Source organism: Salvelinus alpinus, chromosome 10, assembly GCF_045679555.1.
Source record: "Salvelinus alpinus chromosome 10, SLU_Salpinus.1, whole genome shotgun sequence".
Classification (NCBI taxonomy): domain Eukaryota; kingdom Metazoa; phylum Chordata; class Actinopteri; order Salmoniformes; family Salmonidae; genus Salvelinus; species Salvelinus alpinus.
Window position 1 is genome coordinate 53,406,812 of NC_092095.1, and position 16,942 is coordinate 53,423,753.

At 44.2% G+C, this 16,942-nt stretch overlaps 1 protein-coding gene across 1 annotated transcript; it reads right to left on the bottom strand.

Annotated features, from left to right (window-relative positions):
* Window positions 1–11,060: 11,060 nt before the first annotated feature.
* LOC139532249 (SLIT and NTRK-like protein 1) lies at window positions 11,061–16,590 on the bottom strand. Its single transcript, XM_071329629.1, has one exon. It carries the CDS (start codon window positions 15,589–15,591, stop codon window positions 13,492–13,494), a length of 2,100 nt encoding a protein of 699 aa, XP_071185730.1. The 5' UTR covers window positions 15,592–16,590; the 3' UTR covers window positions 11,061–13,491.
* Between the last annotated feature and the right edge of the window lie 352 nt (window positions 16,591–16,942).

A 16,942-nucleotide genomic window follows, 5' to 3' on the forward strand; every position in this document is an offset into this window, starting at 1 on the left:
GATGGAGGGGAGAATGAGGGGAGAGGGGAATGGGATGAGGAGGGGAGAGATGGATGAAGCAATGGGTGGGCATTTAGGTTGTGACCCTGGAACACTCAGGCTGATCAGTGGGGGCTTGTGTATGAGGCAGGGAGGCATGGGGAGGCAAGCAGGGGGGGCCTGTATAGAGAGAGAGAGTGAGGAGATACATCAACCTGCAGGCTTAATTGGCCCTCTGAGGGTTCTAGCAGCACTGTGAAGAGAGAGAGATGGGGGGGTAGAGAGGGAGGGAGATGGAGGCGAATAGAAATGGAGAGAGAAGGGTGTAGAGAGAAAGGGAAAGAGAGTTGGGGAAGAGAGATGAATGGGGGCCAGAAGGGAAGAAAGAGATGGAGGAGAGATGAGTAGGGGGAGAGAGGGAGGGGGGAGACGGAGGAGAGATGAGTGGGGGGAGAGAGACGGAGGAGAGATGGAGGGGGGGAGACGGAGGAGAGATGAGTGGGGGGAGAGAGACGGAGGAGAGATGAGGGGGGAGAGAGACGGAGGAGAGATGAGGGGGGAGAGAGACGGAGGAGAGATGAGTGGGGGGAGAGAGACGGAGGAGAGATGAGTGGGGGGAGAGAGACGGAGGAGAGATGAGTAGGGGGAGAGAGACGGAGGAGAGATGAGTAGGGGGAGAGAGACGGAGGAGAGATGAGGGGGGGAGAGAGACGGAGGAGAGATGAGTGGGGGGAAAGAGACGGAGGAGAGATGAGTGGGGGGAGAGAGACGGAGGAGAGATGAGGGGGGAGAGAGACGGAGGAGAGATGAGTGGGGGGAGAGAGACGGAGGAGAGATGAGTGGGGGGAGAGAGACGGAGGAGAGATGAGTGGGGAGAGAGAGACGGAGGAGAGATGAGTGGGGGGAGAGAGACGGAGGAGAGATGAGTGGGGGGAGAGAGACGGAGGAGAGATGAGTAGGGGAGAGAGACGGAGGAGAGATGAGTGGGGGGAGAGAAACGGAGGAGAGATGAGTAGGGGGAGAGAGACGGAGGAGAGATGAGTAGGGGGAGAGAGACGGAGGAGAGATGAGTGGGGGGAGAGAGACGGAGGAGAGATGAGTGGGGGGAGAGAGATGGAGGAGAGATGAGTGGGGGGAGAGAGACGGAGGAGAGATGAGTGGGGGGAGAGAGACGGAGAAGAGATGAGTGGGGAGAGAGAGACGGAGGAGAGATGAGTGGGGGGAGAGAGACGGAGGAGAGATGAGTGGGGGGAGAGAGACGGAGGAGAGATGAGTAGGGGAGAGAGACGGAGGAGAGATGAGTGGGGGGAGAGAGACGGAGGAGAGATGAGTGGGGGGAGAGAGACGGAGGAGAGATGAGTAGGGGAGAGAGACGGAGGAGAGATGAGTGGGGGGAGAGAGACGGAGGAGAGATGAGTAGGGGGAGAGAGACGGAGGAGAGATGAGTGGGGGGAGAGAGACGGAGGAGAGATGAGTGGGGGGAGAGAGACGGAGGAGAGATGAGTGGGGGGAGAGAGACGGAGAAGAGATGAGTGGGGAGAGAGAGACGGAGGAGAGATGAGTGGGGGGAGAGAGACGGAGGAGAGATGAGTGGGGGGAGAGAGACGGAGGAGAGATGAGTAGGGGAGAGAGACGGAGGAGAGATGAGTGGGGGGAGAGAGACGGAGGAGAGATGAGTAGGGGGAGAGAGACGGAGGAGAGATGAGTGGGGGGAGAGAGACGGAGGAGAGATGAGTGGGGGGAGAGAGACGGAGGAGAGATGAGTAGGGGGAGAGAGAGACGGAGGAGAGATGAGTGGGGGGAGAGAGACGGAGGAGAGATGAGTGGGGGGAGAGAGACGGAGGAGAGATGAGTAGGGGAGAGAGACGCAGGAGAGATGAGTGGGGGGAGAGAGACGGAGGAGAGATGAGTGGGGGGAGAGAGACGGAGGAGAGATGAGTGGGGGGAGAGAGACGGAGGAGAGATGAGGGGGGAGAGAGACGGAGGAGAGATGAGGGGGGGAGAGAGACGGAGGAGAGATGAGTGGGGGAGAGAGACGGAGGAGAGATGAGTGGGGGGAGAGAGACGGAGGAGAGATGAGTGGGGGAGGAGAGATGAGTGGGGGGAGAGAGACGGAGGAGAGATGAGTAGGGGGAGAGAGACGGAGGAGAGATGAGTGGGGGGAGAGAGACGGAGGAGAGATGAGTGGGGGGAGAGAGACGGAGGAGAGATGAGTGGGGGGAGCGAGACGGAGGAGAGATGAGTGGGGGGAGAGAGACGGAGGAGAGATGAGTGGGGGGAGAGAGACGGAGGAGAGATGAGTGGGGGGAGAGAGACGGAGGAGAGATGAGTGGGGGGAGAGAGACGGAGGAGAGATGAGTGGGGGGAGAGAGAAAGATGAATGGGGAATATGAGATGGAGAGGGTGAGGGAATAAAAACAAGAAAGAAGGAGGGAGGAGAGTGAGAGTGACGGATGAGCCAAACCCTGAAGGATAGAGAGATCATTTTGTCTGGGTATTCTAAGCAGCCGAGAAGGTCAGCAAAGTAGAAACCTGATGCCCTGTCAAGCGAGACACAACTAAACAGCCAAAGTTCATTCACAATTACAGCACATAATATACCCAATCATTGCACTGATGCAATTCCAATTGAGATGTCCTTTTGACGTTTTTATTCATGTCTCTGGTAGAGTTCAACAGGCTGCTTATGACCAGCGCCAGAGTGCGATGGCACTCTCTCAAGCCATGCTGAAACAATTCAAGTTCATTTATGAATGCAGCGTATGGCTTCCACCCATTTGCCGTTGTGTAATGTGACTTCAGTGCCTGATGTCTGAGCTATCATTATAGTTCTGTTACAGTAGATTGAGGAAGATAATTATTATGGAATAGCATTGTAGCAAGGGCACTTGGTGCAGCGGGCTTTGTGGGCTGATACACTACAGAACTATTTTATTACCATAAGGATATTGTTCCGTGTTTATTAATCACAAGATCTAAGATGAACAGTATTTGTGTAATTTCCCCAGTGTAGCTTCACAATCCCCAATTCCCTTTGAAATCAATATCGGTCTCACATGTCCGACGTGCATCATTCTCTCAAAGCCTGTCTATACTACAGCTTTACAATGGTGTGGTAAGACCAAATCCAGCAAAAACAAAATGAACACAACAACATAGCTTAGTGGAGGCGAATTCTTGGGCTGCGACAGAGTGAGACGTACTGCAAGGAGGCAGGCCAGCTAGCAAAGAAATGCGTAGGCTGTCATACACCAGTGCTGGATGCAGACAACTCCACAAATTAAACCCTTGGGAGACCCAGAGAGAGGCCTAGAGACACACAGCAGCATCTCATACGGAATATACAGTGGGGAGAGTGGGAGGATCATTGCTTTTCTTTCTTTCCGGCTTTCTTTCTTTCTTTCTGTTCAACTGTGTCTTTTCCAACACCACAGGCTAGAATCATTTCATCTTTAACACGCAAAGAAACCAGCAGCCGGTTTACGCCGTGGATGACATAAACAGAAACGCCTATGGAGGAGATCACAGAGAGATTCCTAGGACAAATAGATCACATGGGACTTCCTCTGTGGTGTACAGCAGTTAGCTACCTCTAGCAGGCTCACGGGGCATTGTTGAGTCATTCATCACCAAGCTATCAGAGAGGGACAGTGACAGATCATGGATCGCCTTTTCCTTTACAGGGAGATGACAGGTGACAAGGTCTTTGCGCTTTATCACGATCAGACATGGCTTGACTCAACATCAAATCCAGGGAAATTGCGGGTAGCTCTTTTAAAGCTAGCACTAGCACTGTACTGAATCAGGACTATGCTGTCCTTAGTACTGTATCAGTCATATTCCTCTCCAGTGGAGGCTCCCCAGAGGAGGAAGGGGAGGACCATCCTCCTCAGTGAATTTCATACACATATAAATTGTTAAACATTTTAAAAGTTATCCTTTTTAGATAAAAGTATACTTAATTTATTCAACAGCAACCAAATAATTGATTAAAACACACAGTATTTTTCAAAGGTCTACAGTAGCCTCAACAGCACTCTGTAGGGTACCACCATGGTGTAACCGGAGGACAGCTAGCTTCCGTCCTCCTCTGGGAACATTGACTTCAACACAAAACCTAGGAGGCTCGTGGTTTTCACCCCCTTCCATAGACTTTATGACAGTAATAGTAATTATGACAACTTCTGGAGGACGTCCTCCAACCTATCAGAGCTCTTGCAGGATGAACTGACATGTTGTCCACTCAGTCAAAAAAATCAGAGAATGAACCTAGTACTGAAAGCATAAGTTACAGCTAGCTAGCAGTGCAGTGCATAAAATGTGGTGAGTAGTTGATTCAAAGAGAGAGAAAGAAAATAGTCTTAGAACAGTTTTGAACAAATTAATTTCTTCCAAAATGAAAGAGAAGCAAGAGAGAAATAGAGAGAGAGAGAGAGATTGTCAGGTTTTTTCACTTTTAGTTTCACTTACTAGAAAATCCAGCTAGCTAATTTAGCCTACTGAAACCCCCTGCTCAAATAGAGCTGGCTATGACTATCCAACACAACACTGGAAGTTTTCCAAGTCAAGGTAAGCTTTTAGTTTACAAATGTATTGCCATCGAGGCCCGCCGGTGTAACTGCATACTAACTGTGGACTGTAACGTTACTACATGATTGTAGCGGGTTTACTAACACGTTAGTTCTATTAGCTATGCTGACTATGACGTTACTTTAGCTAATATGGGGACAACGATGTAGGCTGTGTGTAGCGGTTTGGCTTGGAAAATTCTTTTTTTGCCAGGTCACATACAGCTGATGTGTTGTGCATTGAGGTCCACATGAGTAGATGGGGGGAGGAGAGCACATAAATGTGAGAAGGAATACAATGTGGCTGCTATGAAAGTGAACTGTGTTTGCGTGTGATCAGGGGTGTATTCATTCCGTTGATTCTGTTGAAAAACATTTCTTAAACGGAAGCAAACGGAACAAAATAGGGATAAACCTACCTGAATCTGTCCAATAGAAACTCTTGTTTACAACTGCTGGACTAATGATTACACCCTACATCAGCTAGATGCAAGCATACAGTGTTTAAGGTTGTTTTGAATGCCACCGTCTGTCCACGTGTCACTGTCTGTTACATCAAATCTTTCTCTTGACCTGTGTGCACCTACGTTTTGAACTTTCACTCATAGGCTAGGTTGTAGCAACCTCATGAGTTCAGGGAAAATGTGAGTATCATGTAGTATCCTTAACCTACCGCTGTTCCATTGAACTGGGTGAATGGAATATGAAAGACAGTCATCCAATATGCTGTAATAGAAATAAGGCCATGCTCATAAAATAAAAAACCGACCGACCGCCACTGCTCCTCACCCACACCTTTTCTTAGATGACACGGCTCAAAGGTTGTTTTCATTACTTGTCAGGTGGTATGACAGTTAGACACCGCTAACTGAAGCTCTACCTCCTGTCCAAGTCTAGCCATAGTTTCTACACCGACGGTGCTCTGCTCAGTTAAACAAAAGCGACTCCTTCAATCTATTAATAGCCAAGTTCAAATGTACATAAGCTTCCCAGTAGCTTAGTTCCCACTGTCAAAAGAGCTACAGTTGGGTAGAGTTACAGTCGAAGTCGGAAGTTTACATACACTTAGGTTTCAACCACTCCACAAATGTCTTGTTAACAAACTAAAGTTTTGGCAAGTCGGTAAGGTCGTCTACTTTGTGCATGACACAAGTAATGTATCCAACAATTGTTTACAGATAGAACATTTCACTTATAATTCACTGTATCACAATTCCAGTGGGTTAGAAGTTTACATTCACTAAGTTGACTATGCCTTTAAACAGCTTGGAAAATTCCAGAAAATGATGTCATGGCTTTAGAAGCTTCTGATAGGCTAATTGACATAATTTGAGTCAATTGGAGGTGTACCTGTGGATGTATTTCAAGGCCTACCTTCAAACTCAGTGCCTCTTTGATTGACATCATGGGAAAATCAAAAGAAATCGGCCAAAACCTCTGAAAGAAAATTGTAGACCTCCAAAACTCTGGTTCATCCTTGGGAGCAATTTCCAAACACCTAAAGGTACCACGTTCATCTGTACAAACAATAGTACGCAAGTATAAACACCATGGGACCACGCAGCCGTCATACCGCTCAAGAAGGAGACATGTTCTGTCTCCTAGAGATGAACGTACTTTGGTGCGAAAAGTGCAAATCAATCCCAGAACAACAGCAAAGGTCCTTGTGAAAATGCTGGAGGAAACAGGTACAAAATAATCTATATCCACAGTAAAACGAGTCCTATATCGACATGACCTGAAAGGCCGCTCAGCAAGGAAGAAGCCACTGCTCCAGAACCGCCATAAAAAAAGCCAGACTACGGTTTGCAACTGCACATGGGGACAAAGATCGTACTTTTTGGAGAAATGTCCTCTTGTCTGATGAAACAAATATAAAACTGTTTGGCCATAATGACCATTGTTATGTTTGGAGGAAAACGGGGGAGGCTTGCAAGCCGAAGAACACCATCCCAACCGTGAAGCATGGGGGTTGCAGCATCATGTTGTGGGGGTGCTTTGCTGCAGGAGGGACTGGTGCACTTCACAAAATAGATGGCATCATGAGGCAGGAAAATTATGTGGATATATTGAAGCAACATCTCAAGACATCAGTCAGGAAGTTAAAGCTTGGTCGCAAATGGGTCTTCCAAATGGACAACGACCCCAAGCATACTTCCAAAGTTGTGGCAAAATGGCTTAAGGAGAACAAAGTCAAGGTATTGGAGTGGCCATCACAAAGCCCCGACCTCAATCTTATAGAAAATTTGTTGGCAGAACTGAAAAAGCATGGCCTACAAACCTGATTCAGTTACACCAGCTCTGTCAGGAGGAATGGGCCAAAATTCACCCAACTTATTGTGGGAAGCTTGTGGAAGGCTTCCCGAAAAGTTTCACCCATGTTAAACAATTTAAAGTCAATGCTACCAAATACTAATTGAGTGTATGTAAACTTCTGACCCACTGGGAATGTGATGAAAGAAATAAAAGCTGAAATAAATCATTCTCTCTACTATTATTCGGACATTTCCCATTCTTAAAATAAAGTGGTGATCCTAACTGACCTAACACAGGGAATTTTTACTAGGATTAAATGTCAGGAATTTTGAAAAACTGAGTTTAAATGTATTTGGCTGAGGTGTATGTAAACTTCCAACTTCAACTGTGTATATAATGTAAGCCTGGAGGCTTCTAGCTCCATGGCTAGTTCTGCAAATCCAAGCCGTTCCAATTTTTTTTCAAATGGCTAGGTCGTATTGACTCCAATGTCACATCAAATTCCCCAAATCTTTGTCAAAATCTATACTACTTGCCCTTGGTCATGAACCTTAAACACGGCAGGGAAAGCGATCAGAGGAAATTGGCTTGGCCATGGGAGTGATGTTTAGGCAATTATCAGGCACCTCACAGGCACTGCAGTAACAGTGAGGACGAAAAGACTAGCACACACTAACTGATTCCCTCAGAAGATTTGATAGTTGACACCATGCTATTGTGTTCACATTTAAATGCTATGTAAGACCAAATCCACCTACAGTAAGTGAACTGTTGGAAATGCATTAAACACAGAATGAATACAACATGAAATAGTAAGACATACTTTGCAATTTGCAATCATTTTCAGGCATGTTCATTCCGCTGCAGTTCAGTTGGAATTCATGAGAGCTTTACAATCCCTTTTTATACGCTGCTCAAACAGTGATCACAAGGTAATCGTGGATCCATTTATGGTGCTGCTGTTGTTGCCTTTGGATTTAGATTCCAACCTACCTACCAAAGACATGACCATGTATCTTACAGTGAACACACACGACTAGCCTCTATACAGTTATTAGCCAACATCCTGATCCTGAGTAAATTGCATCTTTGAAACGTTTACATTTTTGTCTTCGTATTCCCTATATTAGGTCTATTTCACAAATCTATCTCACAAAAAAAAGCCATTTGGCTGCAATTTTAATAGCATGGGAAAGTAAAACCTACTAATCTGCGTGTAACCCTGCTGTCGTTCATCCCTCGCATGGTGTATGGATGAGAATACAGATCCATTGTTCTTGGGATGAGCCCAAAGCAGAACACTCACAGCATCTGTTGACCCAGCTAACATTCTGCTAAAATGTATTTTGACTCCCATCATGTCTCTGCTACTGAAGGTTAGGGATAACATTTCTCTAATGTGTGTCTGTCTACTTCTCCCAGCATTCCCGAGGACGTAACATTCCATAACATTCCAACAGTAATCGAGATACGTTTTCGGAGCTATAGAAGGGGTGTCTTTTGTAAATAGAAAGATCCTTTTTAATTGAATTCCAATCCAGACCTAGATGAACATGTTGTTTGCTAGTGAACCAACTGACATACTCCCCTCAATAGGGACTGAAAGCCACATAAATATGTGTACTTGAGGAGATGTTGGGAGGTTCATTGAGCAACACTTAAAAAACCATGACATTCACTGACAACTAAAGAAAAGAGAGAGAGAGACCTGCCGCATCGCGTTGATCTGACAGTTAACGTCCTCGAGCGAGTGGAGGCCACTGACTGAATACATGGTCCTGGTTTGCTTCAGAATAGAGAGAAAGCATGGTGACTTTAAATAGGAGAGAGAAATATAAGAGATGGTTAAGACAGGCCCATATTCCTGCAGACGCCTCAAAAGAACATCATTGTCAACTAGCATGTCAGAGTAAACAATTTCTCTGACATTTACAGTACACAAACACAGCTTGGGTAGCATTGAGGGATCAGGTGTACTTCTCTCACTGCTTGCCACTCCCATGAGTGCAGATTGAGTGGGTGGTGTGATCAATATGTCCTCTTTGAACAATTTATTGATTCATTGGCCATCAATGACCAGACTGCTCTAACAACAGCCTATATCCAACACTGAGATAGGAGATGGAAAACAATCAATGAAACAACTGAGACAGGAAATCCTTCAGCTCTCTGTGCCCATATATTCCTTAGTGTGTCATAGTTTGCTTTCCCATCTGCCTGGAGAAGTCTAGGGGCTGTCCTCAGATCTGATCTCAATCCATGTTCATAATGTGTCTCAGGGTAGGAATGCTGATCTAGGAATGATTTGGAAAGAGGATACCTGATTCTAGATTAGCACTCCTACTGTGAGCTGCTTTGTGAATACAGGCCAAGGGTTTCATGTACAAAAGAAGGCACTGAAAGGAAAGCTGGCCGTGAGATTACCAGACTCCCTGGAATCCATGAAAAACAATAAAGAAAAACTAAATCCAAGCATAGTAAAAGTAATATTTTTCTTCCTTCAACCTAATTGCCTTTATATGTGGTATTACTTGTTACATTACAGATTTACAGAGAACCATTTTACCATCTGAGATGAAATTGTAATACCTTTTTTCTATTTGTGTGTGTGTGTGTGTGTGTGTGTGTGTGTGTGTGTGTGTGTGTGTGTGTGTGTGTGTGTGTGTGTGTGTGTGTGTGTGTGTGTGTGTGTGTATGTGTTCCATCAATAAGACATGTTAACCTTGGCCCAGTTACAATCAGCACTTTGAAAAGCCCGATAATTGTAAAAAGCAATGGAGGTAGGTTTCCCTTGGGCCAGAACCAATAACCAAGAAAGCTTCAGCAAATTAAAATGAGGCATGTTGGAGGGGTGGGGGCAGTAGGTCTCTCATATCCAACCTACCTTGGTCTACATTTCCTTCCAGGCTGCTACATAACCCTTACTGCAACAACTTGGCAAAAGTTACTGCACCAATTTGGCAAAAGTTACTGCGCCAACTTGGCAAAAGTCAAATTTGATCAAAATACATAAAGTCTACAAAAACCTCCATGCCAGCGAACGATGAGCCCTATCTTAGTCTAAATGTCTTATTTCAGTATCTATGCAACATCATGTCAGTTGTGTTATTGTTACAGCACCGACAAAGGCAGAACATATTATATCGGTCATTTCAGGTAGAAATGACGAAAGCTTCATAAGCCTCTATGCCAAGTGAAGGACGGAAACAATAGTGCAGTGTGCGGCTCAAAACAAAGTCAATGATCGAGTCAGTAGATCTAATCAATACGTGGAGGCTGAGAATTGAAGAGGTTTAGGTCACAGGCAGCACTTGGTGGTCCGATCAGTCATACTGATCAACAACAGCTGTGGTATTTACACCGGTATTGGGAGTAATAGGGGAAACTAAACTCCTGAGGTGTGTTGCTGATGGGTGCCGTGCTGCGAGGGTTGCATCAAGCTGCCAGCTTCTCAGGGAGATGATCAGTTAAGTGTGTGTAGCCTGCTGGGGTTGCAGAGAGCAGAACAAGAGTAAGTTAAGCTTTGGTCAGAACTGTACAGAGCACAGCTGGGGTTCATAGCTAAAATAAATATCACTGCAGAGAGCAAAGCTACGGTAAGGTTAGGCGTTGATCTGTAAACTGCAGCACATAACTGGACAGTAGTTGATATCAAAAATCAAAATGACTTTTCCAAGGAATTTGGTTTGTGTGTATTTCACCTTGAAATATCCAGCCAGTATCTTCTTCGCAAATGAACAAAGGATCAGAACCTTTGCATTGCTATACAGTAAAACAAGGGCTCGCATTTGATAAAAACTGAAAGCAGTGAATGCTTTGGTCAAACATCATGTAATACTGCATATGAGGATAAGAGGAGGAAGCCAGTGTTGGGGTCAAACTTGAACTCTGATGTTGCAAGCACCATACTCCTGCCATCAGAAGCAACACAATGTTCTGTATTTTGAATGTACCCAAAGACAGGCATAATTGTTGACAGCATTGCATCACCTCAGAGATGAAACCATGGAGTACATTGAACACCCAATGTAACTGCTATCTCATTGGCAGAGACATGTGCTGTCCATGGTGCTGAAATAAGTTGGCTGCATTAGCTTTTTTCTGCTAATGCAATAGCACAGCAATCCTTTTCAGCACTATGGACAGCACAGACCACGTGGTTATAATTGAAACAGACAAGCACATTTAGCACACACATATCAAATTATATTGTGTTTCAGTTCAACACAGGTAAGAATGAAATGTCTTAGAAACCCATAGATTTCACTCAACCTCAACCACATTTTATTTAACAAAATAGAAGCAGGTCAAATGTAGTAAAACATATAAATGTAACTCTGGGACACAGCGTTGAGATATGACCAATAGTTCATGAGCCATGGTAAAATGTTCCACAGTAGAGATTGATAATTACCCTTTGAAGCAATACACCAACAGACTGGAGTCTGAAGTGATGGACAGCACTGTTTGTTGCCAAAGATCTGCTGAGATAATACTCCCCAAGGTCAGCCTATGTGATTGGTTACATTTAGTGTGGGGGGGGTTGAGCATACAGACATACACACACATGTAGGCAGACACTAGTGCACATGCACACACATTTAATCAATAATTCTAATTATTTAAATGCATACACACACACACACACACACACACAGCCCGGACACTCGACAATGAACATTGTTCTGCTAATGCAGTCACACATTTAACCATATAGTCTGTCAGTCCACAGTGTTAAAAAGGCCTGGGAAAAATGCTTGTTGCTGTATTAAGATAAATGATGAAACAGACAGGGTTGAGACATGTTTGATATAGAAATGGCTCTAAGCACTTTGACCTTCTGCAGGCCAGTGCATGTCTGACTTGTCATTCCTTATTGACAAGACTATTCCAAAACGGATTGTAGCAGTGGGGTCTCTTGCACATATGCTTATTTATAAGATAATTAAATACAGTGGGAACATTGATGGACCTGATCCTAATGAAGAAGAAAAAAAATCAGTATGAACAAAACGAATTCAGAGCTTGAATTTACAGAGTATTCATATATATATAAAACAAAGAAAAAACATTTCACAATCCTACGATCTGTACCGTGATACTGCAGAATCAGTGACATTGATCCATTTGAATGGATTATCAGAATATCACCTTTAATGCTAACCATTATTGTACACTGAAATCATCATCTTGATATCATTATAGTTGCTCAGTAACATGTCATAGCATTGGGCAACAGACCGACTGCTGAACACTTTTAATATTGAAGAATATATATGTTTCCTAATGCAACATTGCCCATTCATAGACGATTTAATTAACATCTCAAGATAAAGATTCCCATTCCAAAACGCCCTTTTGCAAAACTCCTATACCTCAGCCCTCCCTCCACTGGGGAAGATGCACCAACAGCGACATCGTGAGTTTCCTCGTCTAGAGTAATGCGGTGATCCTGCCAAGTCTTCCCTATGGCATCAGACGAATACTGTCGAATGCTAAGACGTGTGTTTTATTTTTGTTTTACTGTATGCAAACTGACCATTGCCCAATCTATTTTAAGCACGTTAGTTAAAAAAATGTAAGTCCATTTCTATTATTTGGACACAGTAGATGGCTTTACAAAAGCTCACATAAATGGAGGTGAATCATAGCCTACGCTTTGTGGAGGAATACTTTTTACATAAAAAAAGCATTCTAGTCTACCTGCGCTCTGTACATAGATCGAACTGCACATACCATTACTTCCATTGAAAACATTTTAATTTTGAAAAAATATGCAGTTAGAAACCCCCCCATATAATTCGGTAAAGCCTTCTCCTCTCCCCCAAAGCAGGCTATAGGAATTAACACACAAAACCACGAACTGTTTTTAGCTACATTAACCTTGCAGCATAACCATCTGAGTGACGTTAATTGGTCATGCTCATCTGCATCCCGAATATCTGAAATTCAACAATTGGCACACCATAAAATAACACATTATACATTCATAAAGAGATGAATGTGCAGATATGATAAGGTTTGCACCAATTATAAATAACCCCGATATTTATCGACAATCAAATGATAAAACAAACAAAAAAGAACATGCGTGGACAGCGTCTATCTTCTTCTTCGTCCCAATGTGTTCTTTTTCCGTTTTTAACAGTTTTAAAACAACAAATACAAATTCTATAACGCAGTTCACCAAAAAATAGAAAAATGGCACTTTGTATATATTCATATATGGTTTTATATGTATATATATACTGTATATATTCATATTGATAACATGAAAGAAGGGTCGGGTTGGCTTCTTCGTTAATTATGGTATGGTTCCCCAGTGTGTGTTGAAACCATGCGAAATCATGCAGATATGATACAGTCAGTTATTTACATTACATTCATGCGCTCGTGCACCATTTCCCGAATCTTCTCTCTCAGATAGTCAGTCTGATTGCGGCAAATAGCTGTACTGGGATGGGGCCGGGAGGGGGTCTATACATATATTACAGTTGGTTCAGTAGCAGACTCATTGGCACAACAGTCAACTGGAGCAAACAAAAAATGGTCTATCTCCGACAAAAAGCGAGTGAAGAAGCTTAGTAACATAGCATTTGTAAATTTTTCTTCAATTGCCATTGTGTCAACAGAACGCAGTATATTTCTCTGTCTGTTTGTATTCCAGGTTTTATTGTCAGTAGTCGTTTTACGCATCATTTGTTGAGGAGAAATGGGCGCTACAGTCAAACCCTCTTTGCGCGCCCCCGTCCGCATGGTAAGGCCCGCTATGCCAATAAGACGAGTCACACACTGTCTGCAAGGAATTGATCTCTGACGCAGAGGAATTACCATCCCTCCGCTTTGATCTCTTGCGATTCCGCAAGATGAAGACAAGCATCCCTACAACAGTGAACGCAGACGTGACAAATACCAGTAGTAGCCCAGGGACTAGTACAGAGATGGATACCCTGTTCGGCTCCACATAGGAGTTCGAGCGCGTACCCGTGTCTGCGGTGAACGTGCTGTTTTTGGAGAGAGAGGTGGGGTAGATTTTGTCATACAGCTTGGGACACATCAGATCATTTCGGACGTGACGGAAATCCCTTTTCCAGAACTCTTCTGGGGACTCACACTTGAGATCACTAACGATCACATCTGCCCCCAGTTTCTCTGTCCACTGTTTGAAAGGGACAATATTACACGAGCAATCCCAAGGGTTCCCATGCAAATCAATTTGTATGATCGAATTGAGCTGATCTAAGACCCCTGCGACAGAGAGATACGTGAAGTAATTATTATGCAAGCTAATCTTTGATAAAGACACTCCAAGGAAAGCATCCACAGGTAGCGCTTTCAGTAAGTTATTGTTGAGGAAAAGCACTCGCAGATTAGGCAGAGGGCTGAATGTGCCTGCCAGTATCAGCTGTATGTCATTATATTCCAAACTGAGATATTCCAGATTTTGAAGTCCAATGAACATTTCCGCAATGAGCGTATCCAGGTAATTCTTATCCATGTACAACCATCTTAACTCGGTGAGGTTTTGAAAAGTGCTGTTGTCTATCAATTTGATGTTGTTTCCACCCAAATCAAGGAGATTCAGACTTGAATAGCCATTGAGATGGTTCTTTTTTATAGCATGGATGTTGTTATCTCTCATGTTTAATTCGTGCGCCATGAGGGGTTTGGGTTTTAGGTTAGCCAAGCTCTCTATCTTCTTGCCCTCGCAGTTAACCCCTAACCCCTGCCTGGATCCAATGAGCTTGCAGCTGCATGGCACAGGGCACGATGCGTTCTGCACAATTTGCAGCTGCTCTCTCTCCCCATTCACACCTGTCATAGATGTGGGCTTCGTTTTCAACTGCCAGTGCGATTTAGAGCGTCCCTTTTGCCCATTCCCTGGGGTAGGGGACCCAGGATCACCACTAGCTTTATAAGGCGTTGGAACGGGCCCAGGTACAGAGGTCTCCTCTTGGGTAGGAGGTGCAACTAAACTCTCGTCAGCACCACTTTTTATTGAAGGACACAGAACCATCTCCGATGTCTCGTTCAAGTCGTTCCCTTGCAGTGGCGTTGGAGCCTCGCAGATCACCCGACCGATAAGCGCGTTCTGCGGTATATTCTCCAGCCATTCCTTCAGGGAAACCAGGTCACAGTTGCAGTCCCAGGGGTTATCCTCCAATAAAACCTCCGCAATGCCCGGTATTTGTTCGAGAACTCCCTCATAAGGCACCGTTTTGATTCGGTTCCCTCGCAGGTCGAGATGGGTGATGGGAACGTGTTGAAACACATTTATAGGTAGTGCACTGATGAGGTTATCATTTAGAATTAACACTTCAAGTTTATTTAAGTCCCTGAACACGGCCGGGTCAATGTCCCTCAATAGATTAAAATCAGCCTGAAGATATTCCAAGTCATCTAAACCAAGAAAGGTGCTCTTCCTAAATGACCGTATCTTGTTATTATTTATGTGTAACCTTTTCACGAGCTGCAGTCCCAGAAAAGCACCAGGGACAATGTCATGCAAACCGTTGTTTTCCAAATGCAAGCTCACGGCATTGTAAAAGTTAGCAAACTCATTGGGAAAAAGCCTGGATAAAGAATTTCCATGCAATAGCAAGTGATAAAACTGGGAACTGGGACCAGTCAAATGGTGCAAATTAGTAAAGCTCCTTTTTTCGCAGTCAATGTGCAAATCGCCTTCAATCTCATTGCAGGAGCAGATCTGCTCCTTACAAATGTCCCTTGTAACATTTCCAATAGCAACACAAAGAGCCGCCTTCAGCAAGACAATCCAAAGCAGCATTTTCAATACAAACAATTCATCCCCGATTTCAAGACATGAAAACGAGCTGTTGAATCAATGTTTTTAGTCCAGTTTATCCTCAAAAAGATAGACCGACGGGTCTAAAAGAAAAGACGACAGTCCTTTATAAGATCCATGCTCATCTAGCCCGTTATGTCCAGGCGTCCAGCTTTAAAATGACCATATAGAATGCCTCAGATCGAATGGATCCTTTTGCTCGTATGAAAATAATTGAAAACAACAAACCGCAATAGCAGCCGACACATTTTTGGGCTTTTGATCGGTATTGACTGACCTTGCAAATTTTATAAATCCGTGATTTTCTCGTCGTGCTGCGGTAGCAGTGGGTGCTGTTCTTTTCCCCTCGGTGCTGAATTCACACCCGACGCTGGAGATGTAGTGCTGATCACACCGCCACTGCAAAAAAAACGCATTCCTCACACCTTTCGGTGTCTTCCTTGCGTTTGTTTCCAGTGCTTTCCTTTGGTGATTTTGAATCACAAAGAGGTTACACAGAGACTGTGCTCGTTCTAGCCCGGTGCTCTTGGAAAGATCTCACACCCTCTACTGAGCTGCAATGGAAAAAAATCCATCGTCTGAGGGAATGCTGAAAAAAATCTATCCACATAGAGGACTAGCAAGCGTTAAAATGTTCACACTAAAAGCTGTTGATCTGTTCAGTCTTTTTTGACCAATAATATTCCCATTCTAAAGCCAACAAGGTTATGGATTCCAAAAGACGTTCCTTATTTCATGTTACTGATTAGGCTGAATCCTTGCTTTAGGTCCGCTTCTGTTGTTAAAAAAAAAAAAAAGTAGACCAGACGACATAACGCATTGCCAAGGTATTGGAGACAACTCGTTTCCAAATCGGGGGTTGGTTATAACCTCATCTAATGATTAATTTGCGCATTTTATGAAGAATAATAATCGCTGGTGTGTGTATTGCACCAAGCCTAGCAGGCGAGTGCCCTCCAGGGTGTATGTTACTATCTCTCTGCTAGGAACCGCTGTTGAATGCGGTAAAATAATTAACTACATCTAATCAAATCACATTTTATTTGTCACATGCGCCGAATAAAACAGGTGTAGACCTTAGAGTGAAAAGATAACTTAAAAGTCATTAACCAACAATGCAGTTTTAAGAAAATACCTTAAAAAAGCAAGAGATAAGAAAAACAAATAATTTAAGAGCAGCAGTAAATAACAATAAATAGAGGGGGTACAGGTACAGAGTCAATGTGTCAATGTCCGGTACCGCTTGCTGTGTGGTAGCAGAGAGAACAGTCTATGACTAGGGTGGCTGGAGTCTTTGACTATTTTTAGGGCCTCCCTCTGACACCGCGTGGTA